At 48.7% G+C, this 12,795-nt stretch overlaps 4 protein-coding genes and 1 non-coding gene across 5 annotated transcripts; 3 read left to right on the plus strand and 2 right to left on the minus strand.

The window, feature by feature from the left end:
• The first annotated feature begins 24 nt into the window (after positions 1-24).
• On the plus strand, positions 25-285 carry YALI1_E01971r. Its single transcript, XR_011031480.1, has one exon. It is a non-coding gene; the product is annotated as a YALI1_E01971p (small nucleolar RNA).
• A 372-nt stretch (positions 286-657) lies between these two features.
• On the minus strand, positions 658-2,874 carry YALI1_E02000g (uncharacterized protein; the record flags this gene model as incomplete). The annotated part of the gene is made up of 1 exon (XM_503415.3): positions 658-2,874. The coding sequence occupies one exon, from the start codon at positions 2,872-2,874 to the stop codon at positions 658-660; it is 2,217 nt and encodes a 738-aa protein (XP_503415.3).
• A 699-nt stretch (positions 2,875-3,573) lies between these two features.
• Positions 3,574-4,297, plus strand: YALI1_E02007g (60S ribosomal protein eL37; the record flags this gene model as incomplete). The annotated part of the gene is made up of 2 exons (XM_503416.3): positions 3,574-3,580; positions 4,050-4,297. The coding sequence occupies 2 exons, from the start codon at positions 3,574-3,576 to the stop codon at positions 4,295-4,297; spliced, it is 255 nt and encodes an 84-aa protein (XP_503416.1).
• Positions 4,298-5,234: 937 nt separating this feature from the next.
• Positions 5,235-7,487, minus strand: YALI1_E02046g (uncharacterized protein; the record flags this gene model as incomplete). Its single annotated transcript, XM_503417.1, has 1 exon — positions 5,235-7,487. One exon carries the CDS (start codon positions 7,485-7,487, stop codon positions 5,235-5,237), a length of 2,253 nt encoding a protein of 750 aa, XP_503417.1.
• A 1,006-nt stretch (positions 7,488-8,493) lies between these two features.
• YALI1_E02056g (uncharacterized protein) lies at positions 8,494-9,270 on the plus strand (the record flags this gene model as incomplete). The annotated part of the gene is made up of 1 exon (XM_503418.3): positions 8,494-9,270. The coding sequence occupies one exon, from the start codon at positions 8,494-8,496 to the stop codon at positions 9,268-9,270; it is 777 nt and encodes a 258-aa protein (XP_503418.1).
• Between the last annotated feature and the right edge of the window lie 3,525 nt (positions 9,271-12,795).

Here is a 12,795-nt window from a genome sequence, read left to right on the forward strand (position 1 = left end):
CCCACACCCAGTTTTCTTCTGTAAGTGACGTATTCCATAGGATCATTTCTATAGGACATGTCTCTCATGACTTCTTAAAAGAAGCCACTTATTCAAACTTGGTTGATGAGATAGAACCTGCAAACCCCAGAGTGAGAAAACATTTGTTTGATTGCTTGTCCTTGTGACTCAGTCATCTTATTATTCCCGGCGCGCAAGCGTTCAAGGAGCGATGATCTTGTCCCTTTGTTTGAGCCTCTCCGGAGGAGTGACTTAGGGTGGGTTTGTATGGCAGTCTGACAAGTCTTGAGAAATTCTTTTGTTGTTTCTGTGAGCACTTCCTAGGAGTCCATGGTTACGTCACACTTAGATAGAAAAGATATCCATTAAGAACAACATTGAGACGAGTAGAAGTGCAATAGGTAGCAGCCTGGTACATGCGAAGTAAGGGTAAGAATACAATTGTATACCCTCACCAAGAGCCCACTCGGCAAAACTGATACCATGTAGTAAAAACAACTTGATCACAGACATTCTCTTGTCACGCATGGTGCGTATGAACTTCTCTACCAGTCTCACTCAATATACAATCAGTTAATTAAATAAATGCTGCACTCCCATTTCGAAGCACCGTTAGTATCTGGGAGAGATAGCCCCCAGTAAGCTTTTTCTTCTGTCTTACAAGGTAGGCTTCTTCCAGTAGTACTGTTTGTGGACCTTTCTGCAAGACCGCACGCCAGCGCCGCCCTTGGTCTCGTTGACCAGTTTGACCCGGTCCTTATCCGAGTCTCGTTCGGGCACGTAGTAGTACTCCTCCTCGAGCGGCTTGCCTGATGCGTCTTTGCCCTCCCGGTGGATAATGCCGATGCAGTCGATGTCGCGCAGAATCTGCTGCAGCTGCGACTTCGGCACCATGGAGATCTTCGGCGAGACTGCCATTACTGTCTGTAGGGGTGTGCATGACAGACGCGAGAAGGCCAGGTGGTTGCACACGAGGTTTCGGATCGCCTTGAGATCGATCTTGGAAGGCGACAGGGGGATCTCCGGAGAGGGGCTCTTCTTTCGCTTGGGGGTAGAAGTCGCCGTCTTGGGAGTGGAAACACTCTTGGGAGTGGCAGCAACAGCCTTGGGAGTCGACTTGGGTGTAGACTTAGATGCGGCCATGGTCACCTGGGGCACGGGTGTTGTTTCTCGAGCATGAGAAGCCATGACAGCGGACGGAATAACAGGCTTGATAGGCTCGGTGGGCTTCTGAATGGGCTCAACAGGCTCGGAAGACTCGGCAGACTTTTCCGAAGGCTTCTTGACAGCCTTAGGCTCAGCCTTGGTCTCGATCTTCTCAGGGGCATTCTCAATAGGCTTGTCAGCAACAGGCTTGACGGTCTTATCAATGGCGACCTTCTCGGCATGCTTCTGCTCCAGCATTTTCGGCTTCTCAAGTCGTCCAGCAGGCCGAGTGACCTGTCGAACCACGTTCTGTCGAGCAACGGGCTTCATCACCTTAACAGTTTTGAGCACGGGTTTGTTGGAAGCCTTGGCAGAGCGTTTGGCCGAGGAGGGGGTAGAAGAGACTGTGGTAGGGGTAGAAGTGACAGTCGCAGGGGTAGAGACAGCAGGAGTCTGAGTCTGGTTCTCCTTATCAACGGCAGGAAAGCCAGTTGTGGCCTTGATGGGCTCCTCAACCACCTTCTGCTTCTTGCTGAAATGAGTGTCAGTATTCTTGGTGTTGAGATCAGTCTTCATGGTGTTGAGCTTGTTGTCGGAAACACTGGTCAACGGCACCAGCTCCTCATCGTCGGTCTCGTCGGTGGTCATTTCGGCATCTTCATCAGCGACTTCCTCGCCTTCATCAGACAACCGAATCATAAACCGCTCTCCTCGAACATCAACCAGGATTTCGGAAGCGTCAACTTCCATTCTGTCGTTCTTGAACAAGAAGGTGCCAAACGAGGAAGAAGAACAAGGGGCGTTCTCCTGACCATCTTTTGTCTCAGTGGAGGGCTCGAAAATATCTCCATACTTGAGTTTGGCTTCTTCAAGGAGAGTGACATTCTCAGTGGTTCTGAATACCCTGCCACTGCTCATAACTCGGCACCCGTTCCAGCCCGAACACGAAATGGCAATTACGTGACGCTCGAGGTCGTACCAGGTGGTCACATGGCGTCTGGAAATCTGTCGGTTGCTCTTGCTAAGCACAACCTGAGACTGCAGAGAGGACCGTCCAATGGCCACAGGGGGGTAGTACTCGCCCATGATAGCGAGTAATTCCTGGGTGGTCGGCTTGGACAGCAGGTCTTTGTTTTGGTTGACCCGTTTGTCCATGATGAGAGAGTTGATTCGGTTGGGGGAGGGTCGGGTGAGGTTGACAATAGGGAGGGAAGTAAGAGCTGTTCGGGGCTCTCTAGAAAGCATTGATTGGAGATGGAGTTTGTCGACGGTGTCGGCGGCCACCGCTTCCGCTCCAGAGACATCGTTAGACACGTCAGAGTTGATGGAAGTCATGGTCACGTCCCCAATGTCATCTTCACTGTAATGTCTAGGACAAGGAGACGAAGGAGGGGGACTGTTCGTGTCATGAGAAACAGGACTGCTTCTGTTAGTGTTTGTGTCCTTGCCAAAGGCGGTTGCATGACTCCGTTTCACAGGCGAAGAAGACATGATTCCGGGCACAAGAACATCGTCACTTTCGTCTCTGTAGACGTGAGTGATTCCTGTGGTTTCTCCAGCCACAAACTTGCCCATTGCTGGGAAGGCAGGAAGCAGCTTCTTGGGGGGACTAGAGGGAATGGCCGTGTCCATGTTGGTGGTTTTTGTGAGAGTGGACAGGTGGTGGTGGTGTTGTTGTAAGAAGATGGGAAGTATTGTACGCGTTAAAGAGTGTGGGTTTGGGTACATGTGGTGTACCTAGTTGCGTATATGTATGAGACGTGACTGGCAATACGCGCGTCAAACCTATGTGCGAATATAGGTTAATGTGATGGTAGGTAGGCAGTCTCTGAACCCCGACATAGAGACACAATTGAAAAAGAGGTAGAGATGACTGCCAATATTTCCCCCAGTTTACTATACTTCCATCTTTTAAAATCAAAATCCACCAAGTATCCGTAGAGTTACATTAGTTCGTCTCTAGCCCATGTTGCGCTACGTGGACCGTGTATCGCACGCGCGTCAAATCAATTTTGATGTTTAAAAGACATGAGGTTGAGAAGCGCTACATTTCGCTGCTTAAAGCAGGTCAAAATCGCTGTTTATGTCTGGAAAAAAACTCTTATGCCTCGTTTAATCTCTTGTAACGGGTCTAATTACCTCCATCATACTCCTTCATCGCGTTACCACCACAACATATTACTTGCCCGCATGCATATTAGTTCGCGACTCTGATGTCATTTTAAACTTTCGTGTACATGTCCCAACTTGGCTGTCCGGGGTTAGGGCTCATCGGAATGACGTTGGAAAATAAGCTTTCTAGAAGTTGAGAGGTCACATGACTACACTTCCCAATTGGGAAAAAACAGTCCCCCGGCTCTGCTCCCAAGCTCTTTGAAAATTGATTCCTACAACTTTTTCCTACATACACGACGACACTAAGCCAAAATGACCAGTGAGTGCTGACGGAATATTGAGATATGGAGAGACCGTGGAGAGCGACAGACGGAATAACGACGACAAAAATTCGACGGGCGACATTCGACATGCGACGGGATACAGGACGGAAGCGTGGCCTCAATCGTTAGACGACATGGAGGTGGTGTAGTCAAGAAGGTGATAATGCGGCAATGTGTGGCAATGTGGCGAGACATTTCTGATGTGGTGTGCTTTGTTTTTGCTCACTGAGCGGATTTAACCAGGCTTCGATCATCATTGGTCATGTTTTTTTTTGAGCCATGGGTCACACGACCACCGCCACATTTGCCACTGCTTATCACTGTTACACCGTGACCCATCCCTTGTCGACTATTAGATCACGTTTCAGCTTGGTCGAGATTGTGTCCGTGGCGTTTGTGACGTTATTTTTGCCGCCGAACATTGAGAGCTCCAAGTCAACATTTTCATCCAATACTAACTTTCAGAGGGTACCACTTCGTTCGGTAAGAAGCACACCAAGTCGCACACTCTCTGCACCCGATGCGGTAAGCGATCTTTCCATTGCCAGAAGAAGACTTGCGCCTCTTGCGGATACCCCTCCGCCAAGATCCGATCCTACAACTGGGGTCAGAAGGCCAAGCGACGACACACCACTGGTACCGGTCGAATGCGATCTCTCAAGCTCGTTGACCGAAAGTTCCGAAACGGTTTCGGCAACAAGGCTTCCGAGTAAGTTAACCAGTAGGTTGATAAAAAATTAATGTATTGTACATGTGGATAGACCAGCAATGACGTAGCACGAGATGAGTGAATGAGCTGTAAAATATTTAAATTTGAAGCCGATATTGACTTCAGAATCAAGCATTTACAGTAAGTAGAGAGAATAGGCTGTGATAATTTGCACGGCAGCTGCACCGAGTGGTGCAGTGGCGACCTCTGTGCTCACGTAGAAGTAAGGGTGCTAAGAACAAACCCAGGTTGCGATATTGGGTACTGTACTGTTGAGTGAGTGTGGATGATTCATTGAGCATTACGTTGGGATGACTAGTGTCGAGTTTTGAAAGCTGAGATATCAAGTCCTGAAGTTTACAATGTACTTATACCCATCCCTTGGCGTATGGTGGCTTCAGCGCTGGACAAGGGACCATAGTGATTTCCCAGCAACTGCAAGTAGATGTATAGTATGGGTGCTCACAAGATCCGGATGGGACGTTGGTACGAGAACGAATAGTGGTACGAGTTCGAGAAGTAGTACACCGCTGGAGTATCACTGGAGTATCACTGGAGTATCACTTGAGTATGTAGAGTGAGATGATACAGAACATCTACAGTATAAAGTGGTACAGTACAACTCGAGGGCTGATTGAAGAGGATCTGAAATTACGCCACATATGTGTAGTAGTTCACCTCAGGAAGCCATATCACCCGTCCTTCAAGTATAGCACTGTTTCCGAGAATATAGTCAACCATGTGAAGATGATTTTTCAATGCTCACAGATCGAGGAAGGGATGTGAAAATTCTTGCGATCACCGTGGCTTGAACATGAGTTGCTGTGGATTGTATACCTGCTGCTGGTGCGTGCAAGTGTGATCTCCATCTCTTATACTCTCGCCCGGTTGTTGTCAAATGCATGATAAATTATTTATAAATTAGCAGCCTCCCTAACGCTTCAAGCCATGGCAGCCACCGTATGGAGTTCAGGAATACCTATATCCTGTAGGCGACTGAGACAAGACAGAAAGAGCCTTCGGGTTAATTTTGGAATCCCGTCATCCTTCAATAGCGATAAGACCCGAATGCAATCTTTACTAAGCTGGGGATCGCTGTAGTTGTCCAGACTTCTAGTCAGAGTCTCCACGACTTCGGAAAACATCCACATTTCAGCGTAGGCAGGATCGGATATGTGAGATAGCGCAAAATCGGTCTTCCATAATAAATAGAAAAGTCGCATCACTTTTCTGCATGCCAGGATCTGGAACTTGCGAAGAGGCGCCACCAGCTCTCCATCTAGATCGTTGAGAATCTTGGACCAAGGAATAAGAGGTTCTGAGGGCGATCTCATCCCGTCACTGTATCCCTTGACGTTGAGATCGAACCCAACACAGTAAAATCGATCTTTTGGGGCCGTCAATTTGGCGCTAAAGGGGGTAATCTTTTGTTTGGTCTCTAGAGACTCTGTGACTTCAGGGTCGGGATTAAACTCGGCCACAATGGTACATAAGATGTCCATGGAGTCGCATCTGAGAGTGGCTATCGACAGATTATTGAGAAAGACACACATCTTAATCAAACTGGTAACATCCTTTTCTCTGGGACTACCTCGAGTCCATTGATTGTACTGTAACTCGACGTAGTTTCTCAGAAACCGAACCACGTGGCATGCTGTCGCGTACATATTGTAGCAGATATCGGCCTGGAAATTGCTTGAAGTACGGAATGACTGCTCCGCAAGAGTGCTGTCAAAATTCATCCAGTCAGGCTTGATTCCTCTTCTTCGTGCAGCAGCTCTTCTTGCCCTGGAGGACTTCTTACGGCCCTTCTCTTCAGACACTTCAGGAGTAATGTTCTGATCAACCTGCCAGAGAGGCCGTGTATCCTCCAACAGGCGACACTTGATGACCCATTCACAGAGAACAGTTATATCTGCAGCTGGAATCAGATGTGTTCCTGGTGCCACAATCGAGGTATAGATGTTGTTTAGTACCTCCACGTTCAGATTGGCTTCTCGAAGGTAATGGAAGGGTTGGGCCATGTCAAAATGATTCAAATTGTTGATATTGTCTAGTAGAGCGTCCTTCATTGTCTTGATAACCCCATCCAAAGCCTTATCGTCTTGAAGATAGAACGGCAAAGCCGGTGTTTCGGCCACGATCTCGCCCTGGGGAATCTTTTGTTTGGTATAAAAGTACTCAGCAACAATATCTGCGTATCGGGTACTCTGAACGTGTTTCCAGGATGCCTCGTTTGTGCCCTTGAAAACGACAGCCTTTGAAGTCATCTTGGGTCGTGCCTCAGTAGTCAAGACGACATCAATGTCGTTGAAATCCGTATCAATGTCGTCAATCAGATCAATAGTCTCGTTTTCCATATTGCTTGGCGCTCGTTTGTGACCATTGCCATTCCCCTGTCTATGAGTGTTTCTCTTGTCAGCCATTGTCGGTCTGGCTGACTTGCTGAACCGTGGTCCGTCAAGATCGGGGAAATCAGCCTCTTCTTCCTCGTTCAGGTCAATCGTCGCCACTTTGGCTGCTCTCTTGGGCAACATGGCGCCCCATTCGTCAGCCCCCGAGATTTTCCGCTTTCGGGGGTTGTCCGATTCTCGAGTCACATTGGTCACGCTGTGGTCCCTGGAACTGCGTGACCTCTGAGTACCGGGCTTGTGGACACTGCTCCTAGACTCCTTGTTGGTGATCTCGAGCTCCTGTTGTAGAAATGCAAAATTGGAGTTCTGTCTCTCCACCTCCAGCTGTAGAGCCTTGACCTTCTCTTCCAGCTCTGCAGTGACCGATATGTGCTGTTTTTTAGCCATTGCAAGCTCGTGGTTGTGTCGTGCTGTTGCTGTGGCCAGTTTGTTCTCGGCCAGACGCATTAGATCCTGCTGCTTGGTCTGTTCTCGCTTCAGCTCCTTGTTTTCTATGTCCAGCTGTTTGTACATGATCTCGGCATCTTTGGGGTTCAGGTCCGGGGCCATCATCGTAATGTCTGCCTGGATTCGTGTTTCCGACGCGTCCGTTCTTGCGGAGTCCTTGCGGACATCTCTCTTGGCTGTGGGGATACTCCTGGTATCTGCTCGAGTTGGTGGAGCGATGGGTTTGCTCATCTGGGACGCCATGGCCAAGCCCGAGTCGATTTCATCGAAAAAGTCGTCGTCAAACTCGACGTCCAGCTTGGACAGCTGGGCGTTTAGAGACAACGGCAGCATGGCATGTGGTTGGCGTGTGGCGGTGTCGAGTATATCCAGTGGTTTGTCAACAAAGTTGGGAGGTGTACCCACCGCGCATATGCATGTTGCACTTCCGATTTTGGGTGTGAACGTGCCAAAGCAGGATCAGGTCGTAAAAGTGAGTGAGTTTGGGAAGTTTGACAAGTAGCCGAGTACAGTATAGCTGTGGTTCATCTGGAGATATATTATGTCTTCTTTATATCACTGTTTTCCCACTACAAATTATTCAACCGGGGTCTGAGTTGTATGCACCTACACCTTACAATTATGCCTGTCTCACATGGTAGATTGGAACTTGTCGTTGTTGAGCGGTAAGATGTTATTACTGTGATAAATGTGCTTGTACCTTCTTGTGGATGACTACTTGCAGTTGGCCAAGAACTACACCCTTTTCTCGCCGCTGTATTCTTCGTCATCGTCACAACACCCCACTTTCTTCATACTGTACATCTCAAACGTCCGGTGTCGGCATAGACAATCTAAGGCGATGTAGGTGCTGATGGATACAGGCAGTACACCATTCGTTCTATGACTTGGTTACGAAGTACAATACTCGTAGTGGTTCCTATCCCGCTTAAGATATATCTCAGTCGAATCAAAAGTAGTTACTTCAGCTACTGTGCGGACTTCCTCTTTGTCTAACTCGCAGTCTGGGCACAAGACCATGTTTTTAGAGGTTGATAAAAGCTAGATTGACGTGACTCAACAGATATGTACCCGAGAAGACGAGCTATGAGGTGGGGAAGTTGGCCGATCGAAGTGAAATGTCACTTGACAACTGATGGACAAAAAACGGACCCAATAATCGCCCCATATCGGCTCTGTATACTCACCGTATCGCCACTCCCCCACAACCTCGGGTCCCAATCCCAACCTCCATCACGGCTATCAAAAGCTTAATTGAAAAGTTGATATTTTTTCAGCACTATTTCGAAAACCCAGTTGAAAAGCATTTTCCAAACCCCACACACTCATACACACGAAAATGAAGAAGGAGGCCAAGCCAGTGAAGCCCAACGACAAGCCTAACGACTTGCAGGCGTCCAAGAAGGACAACAAGATCGAAAACCCCTCGTTCGTGCCCGAACAGCCCAAGCCTCTGTCATCAAAGGACAAGGACACAAAGCGACTCATTGTCGTTCTGTCCCAGGCCTGTCTGGAAACTCACAAGATCCCTTCTTCTGGAGGCGACAAGTATGCACTGCTCAACTGTGACGACCACCAGGGTCTTCTGAAGCGAATGCAGCGAGATATCGCTGAGGCCCGGCCCGACATTACCCATCAGTGTCTGCTGACTCTTCTGGACTCTCCCATCTCCAAGGCTGGCAAGCTACAGGTTTACATTTCCACCGCGCGAAACGTGCTCATCGAAGTGAATCCCTGTGTTCGAATCCCCCGAACTTTCAAGCGATTCTCCGGTCTCATGGTCCAGCTACTGCACGAGCTGTCTATCCGATCGGTCAACTCGGAGGAGAAGCTGCTCAAGGTGATCAAGAACCCTATCACCGACCATCTGCCCCACAAGTGCCGAAAGGTGACACTGTCGTTCGACGCACCTGTGGTCAAGACCCAGGACTACATTGAGAAGTTGGATGATGACGAGAGCATTTGTGTGTTTGTGGGAGCCATGGCTCGAGGAAAGGATTCTTTTGCCGACGAGTTTGTCGACGAGAAGATTGGTCTGTCTAACTACCCTCTTTCGGCCTCGGTGGCCTGCTCAAAGTTCTGCCATGGAGCTGAGGACGCCTGGGGCATCCAGTAAAAGGCGTGTATCGTCATGACACGATATTGGACAAGACTTTTTTTTGTATTGGGAGGAACGCATAGACATCTACGTACCACATAAAATTAGATGATGTATATATAATGATGGTGTGGGTGTGGTGACTTGGTGTATAGCTGAGATCAACCTGGTATTGAGTAGTTAGGTACATCACTCGATGCCGGATATTGTACGTGTACGAGAACTGTAGTCACGCGGGTTTGTCTTAACTAGCTACAAGTAGTAGGTGCAGTCTACCGGAACGCGCCGTTGGAAGTCACCGTTGTATAGTTAGTGTTGTGATTTATAGAGATACGAAGCCTGCTATTGTTTCATATACTCCTTGCATCGTTCAGATTGCGAAAATTTACCTTCTATGCCTTCAAGTAGTTGTGAAATCGTGCACAAGTCGCCTGTTGTATCTGCACCAGTAACATCGAACCGCTCGCGACTGACTACATACTGTACAAGTGTTCCAGCCGTAGCGTCTATACCGTTGAGGCCTGCCTTAGTGTATGACACTTCAGCATAGTGGGATAACTACCATGAACCTGCACTGTGGACACAGTGAGATTACTCGTAGTGAATTTTGCAACTGTGGCTTTGTTGAAGACCCGTCTGCTGTGCTCTGTGGGATAAAATGAACTGCAGGAAGCGATTCTCTGGCTCCACTACTCGCTTGAGGGTGAAGTTTCGGACAGACTACAAGTAGCTTCAGCTGGTAAGGTGATATTTCTGAGACAATGGGGTAGTCTGGTGTGTCTAATGATGTGCTCGTACTCGTACATAGTGTCTGGTGAGCATCGACACCCTGTCTTGTCTTTCTGGTAGGGATGATCGTGCGACCGGTTACACTCAGCTTATCTTGCGTAGGCTGCTCAGATCGAACTACCAAAGTTCGTGTCCTCTTAATAGCCCCACAGGGCTGTCCGCCGCATGCTGCATCCAATCGATCGTGCCTGGGAGAGTTTGCTACATACTGTACTTGTACCGTGCCTCAACGGCTTCATGTGAAGACCAACTTTGTAGGTTGGTGAAACTCTGGGCGATACGAAATGTGGAGCGCGGAAGCTTTCGTGGGCTGCGGGATTTGCTGGAGGTGGCTCGTATTGAGCAGCGTTCTTCAATTTACTGGTCCGTGTGTAGAGGATATGAGCCATTTTGGTTATTGTATGGATTTTGTGACAACGGTGTCAGGCGCCATGTAGAGTACGTATGACGGCAGCCGTATTCGCTTGTGTCGACTACATTTCTTGTATCTTTGTATGATAGTGAGTAGCTTCTCGTACAGAGAATTGTGTACTGGGAAGAACGATGGTGTAACTTGAATACTGGCATCAAAGGTATTCACATGTTAATCTACACCATCATTACTGTAGAACCCATTGCTCTTGTTGTCGTCTCTTCCCTACGAGTACTACGAGTAATAAAGACAACGACGTAAGATTCTTGCTGCGATCGAAGAGCCGTGGACCTCTTCTCATTATGACGTTGACGCGCGACTCATCACTTGCCCTAATTCTGTGCGCCGATTATGCAAATATCAGAGGGCCAGACAGCAACCCTTGGGATAGGGCTCTTCCCAAAGAGACTCCAGTGGTCGGAGACGTGGAGCCAAGATTTGAGCCAAGCGAGCCCAGCTGAGACATTGGGAGTCTGGGGTGAGACAGTGAGCCTGGGGACGGCCAATCAGTGCTCTGTCTGTCGCGGCGCCGCCTGTTTAGCTCGATATATTTCACTTTGGCGAAATTCAATTGCAAATCCAATTGCAGGCGGTCTACCCTCAAGTCTTGGGTATCGTACTAAGTGTCTTCTTGGCACCGTCTTTGCTCAGTGTATCGGAGGTGCAGTAACATGGGCTGTTTAGATTTGTCCCCTCTTCTGTGTCATTAGTGCGCAGCTACGGCGAGGCTACTCTGTAGCGTCGGGGCTGTGTCTGGCAGGGAGGCACTGTTTGCCCCTGTTTTGTTCCGTACTACAAGTACTTGTATTAATAACACTGATATTATGTGGCCTGGCCGCCTTCGGACAGGTCCTTTTTACACACCCCTATAGCTTATCGCGTGTCCGAACCTTTTGCTGTTTGACAGACAAGTGGTGACTGAAATGCAAGTAAGCTACAATTGTTCTTGTAACAACTGTTCTTGTTTCACTCGTTTCGTCTTGTTCATGTCAGTAGGGTTAGGACTATCTCCGCATTGGACCCTTTGGGCTGTTCTCTGGGATAGTCGTATCTGAAACGCGTTCTGGGTGCTCTCGTACCGCAGCGTACGATACCGGGCTGGGTCGAGCTGTCGAGCCGTGGTACACATGTGCTTGTAAGAGTACGATAGCTATCTTACCTGTATTGGTACCAGCATTTCACTCGTACGTACGATACTGTAGCAGTTGCCCCATACAGGCACGTCATGTCTCCATATTACATAGTATGCCTGTCATCTGCGATCGTCGCATTCGACCACTCGCATTGTCACACCCCTACTGCAGCGGCGAAGTGCAATACGGACACATAGGTGGTGGTGTACGATACCAAGGATAGACATTGCAGGATCGCCTGTCGCCTGGACCGCAAAGTCTGTCTCCGCTCTGTTCCTGTCTTTTCATGTTTTAGTGCGTCCCAATGCTCCGTCCTTTTTCCCCATGTTTATCGGACAACGGACCTTGTAGCTTGCTATGTACGCTCCGTAGTGCGAGAAAGTCTTTTTCAGAAAATAGGCTCAGCCTTTGTGTTCGGTTACAGTGTGAGTCAGTGGGTGGCAAAATGGATAAACAACCGACAGGCGCGGACCAGGGGTCGTGGCATTTTCCTCGTGGGAAACGACGAGTTTTCGAGTATATGGATGTGTTGCGTGCCGGCGCTGTTAGATGGCCACCGCGCCGTTACTCGTGTTCGATATTATATGCCGCATTCACCTCCATTTTCTGCCGCTTTTTACACTGTGGAGTGGGCTGTATGGTATACACACCCCATGTAGCAAACATATAACAGCCTCAACGTTCGAACGTCTCGCTTTGGTCGGTCAGGGCCAGAGCTCTCGTATCGGTGTCCGAGAAAACCAAATTCACTGCAGAATGGCGACCGTCACCTGCTCAGACTGCCAGCACACCCAATTCTATACTGTATCTCCCTAATATTGGAGTGGGAAGCGATTTGTGGGCCTCCCCCTAACGCGTCTCGATATCACCGCACCGCAAATTCTGCATGTCTGAAGCCTTTGACCACCGCCTCCCTGACAACGCCACTGTCACGTCCCACACCAGTCGGCTCATTTTTTCGACTCCCTTCCATGCACTCCTTTGTTTTTTCCTTTGTCTCAGGCCGCTTGTCTTGCATAATTTAGAGTTGTGCAGCAACAGCCGGGTAAAATGCCCAATTTAGCGACGTGCATTCAATCCCTGGCTGGTGCACTCTCTTCTATTTCAAAGGCCTCTCTTCCTTCCCTTCTTCTTTTTTTGAATTCGAAAATTTTCCTTTCACCCAACCACCCCCTACACACCCCAAAACTGTCTGTCTAGCACGACAAC

This window comes from Yarrowia lipolytica, chromosome 1E (genome assembly GCF_001761485.1).
Source record: "Yarrowia lipolytica chromosome 1E, complete sequence".
In the NCBI taxonomy this organism is placed as follows: Eukaryota; Fungi; Ascomycota; class Dipodascomycetes; order Dipodascales; genus Yarrowia; species Yarrowia lipolytica.